The sequence below is a fragment of the Geospiza fortis genome, unplaced genomic scaffold (assembly GCF_000277835.1).
Source record: "Geospiza fortis unplaced genomic scaffold, GeoFor_1.0 scaffold466, whole genome shotgun sequence".
Lineage (NCBI taxonomy): Eukaryota > Metazoa > Chordata > Aves > Passeriformes > Thraupidae > Geospiza > Geospiza fortis.
Window position 1 is genome coordinate 105,474 of NW_005054699.1, and position 708 is coordinate 106,181.

General features: G+C 61.9%; 1 protein-coding gene across 1 annotated transcript in view; it reads left to right on the forward strand.

The window, feature by feature from the left end:
* Window positions 1-708, forward strand: part of SCRIB (scribble planar cell polarity protein) — a 106,604-nt gene that overhangs the window by 77,393 nt on the left and 28,503 nt on the right. The window contains 1 exon segment of the mRNA XM_031065202.1: window positions 1-186. This exon segment is cut by the window's left edge and continues 10 nt beyond it. Within this exon segment, the coding sequence (XP_030921062.1) occupies window positions 1-186 (186 nt within the window).

Here is a 708-nt window from a genome sequence, read left to right on the forward strand (position 1 = left end):
CCCGGGGCCTGCCCCTTGTCCCAGGAGCAGCTGCCAGAGGCACCAGAGTGTCTGATCGACTCGCAGCCCATCCCCTTCAGTGAGAACCCCTTTGTGGTGGACAACCGCAGGGGCAAGGCTGGCCTGGGGGGGCCTCCCCTGGGCTATGGCAGGGGGGGCGTGCTGAAGACCAGCCTGTACTCCAAGGCAAGCAGCGTGTGGTGTGTGGCATGCACTGACACAGCCTGGCCACTGCTCCCTACTAAACCCTGGCACCGGGCAGCACGGCGCCCGAGGGCCGGTCCCTGCCCTGTGTGCCCCCACCCTGTGCCACCTGAGGGGTCCCCAGGGTCACCATGCCATCCCCCGGCCACTAACACACACCCTGGTGGTGGGGATGTGGGGACAGGATGGCATCTGGGACCTCCCTGCTGTCCCTCAGGGTCTGGCTGGCAGCACTGGTGGGGATCAGTGCTGGTGCCACACTTCTGGCCCTGAGCACAGCCCTCCTTTGGACTGTGGAAACATCTGGAAAACATCTGTAAAACACTGGTGGGGATCAGTGCTGGTGCCACACTTCTGTCCCTGGGCACAGCCCTCCTCTGGACTGTGGAAACATCTGGAAAACATCTGGAACCCACAGCAGATCCACAGCCCAAGAGCTGCTCCTCCCAAGTGACACCATTCAGTAGATCAAGAGTTGGGAATTCCAAGGGATAACTTTGTGTT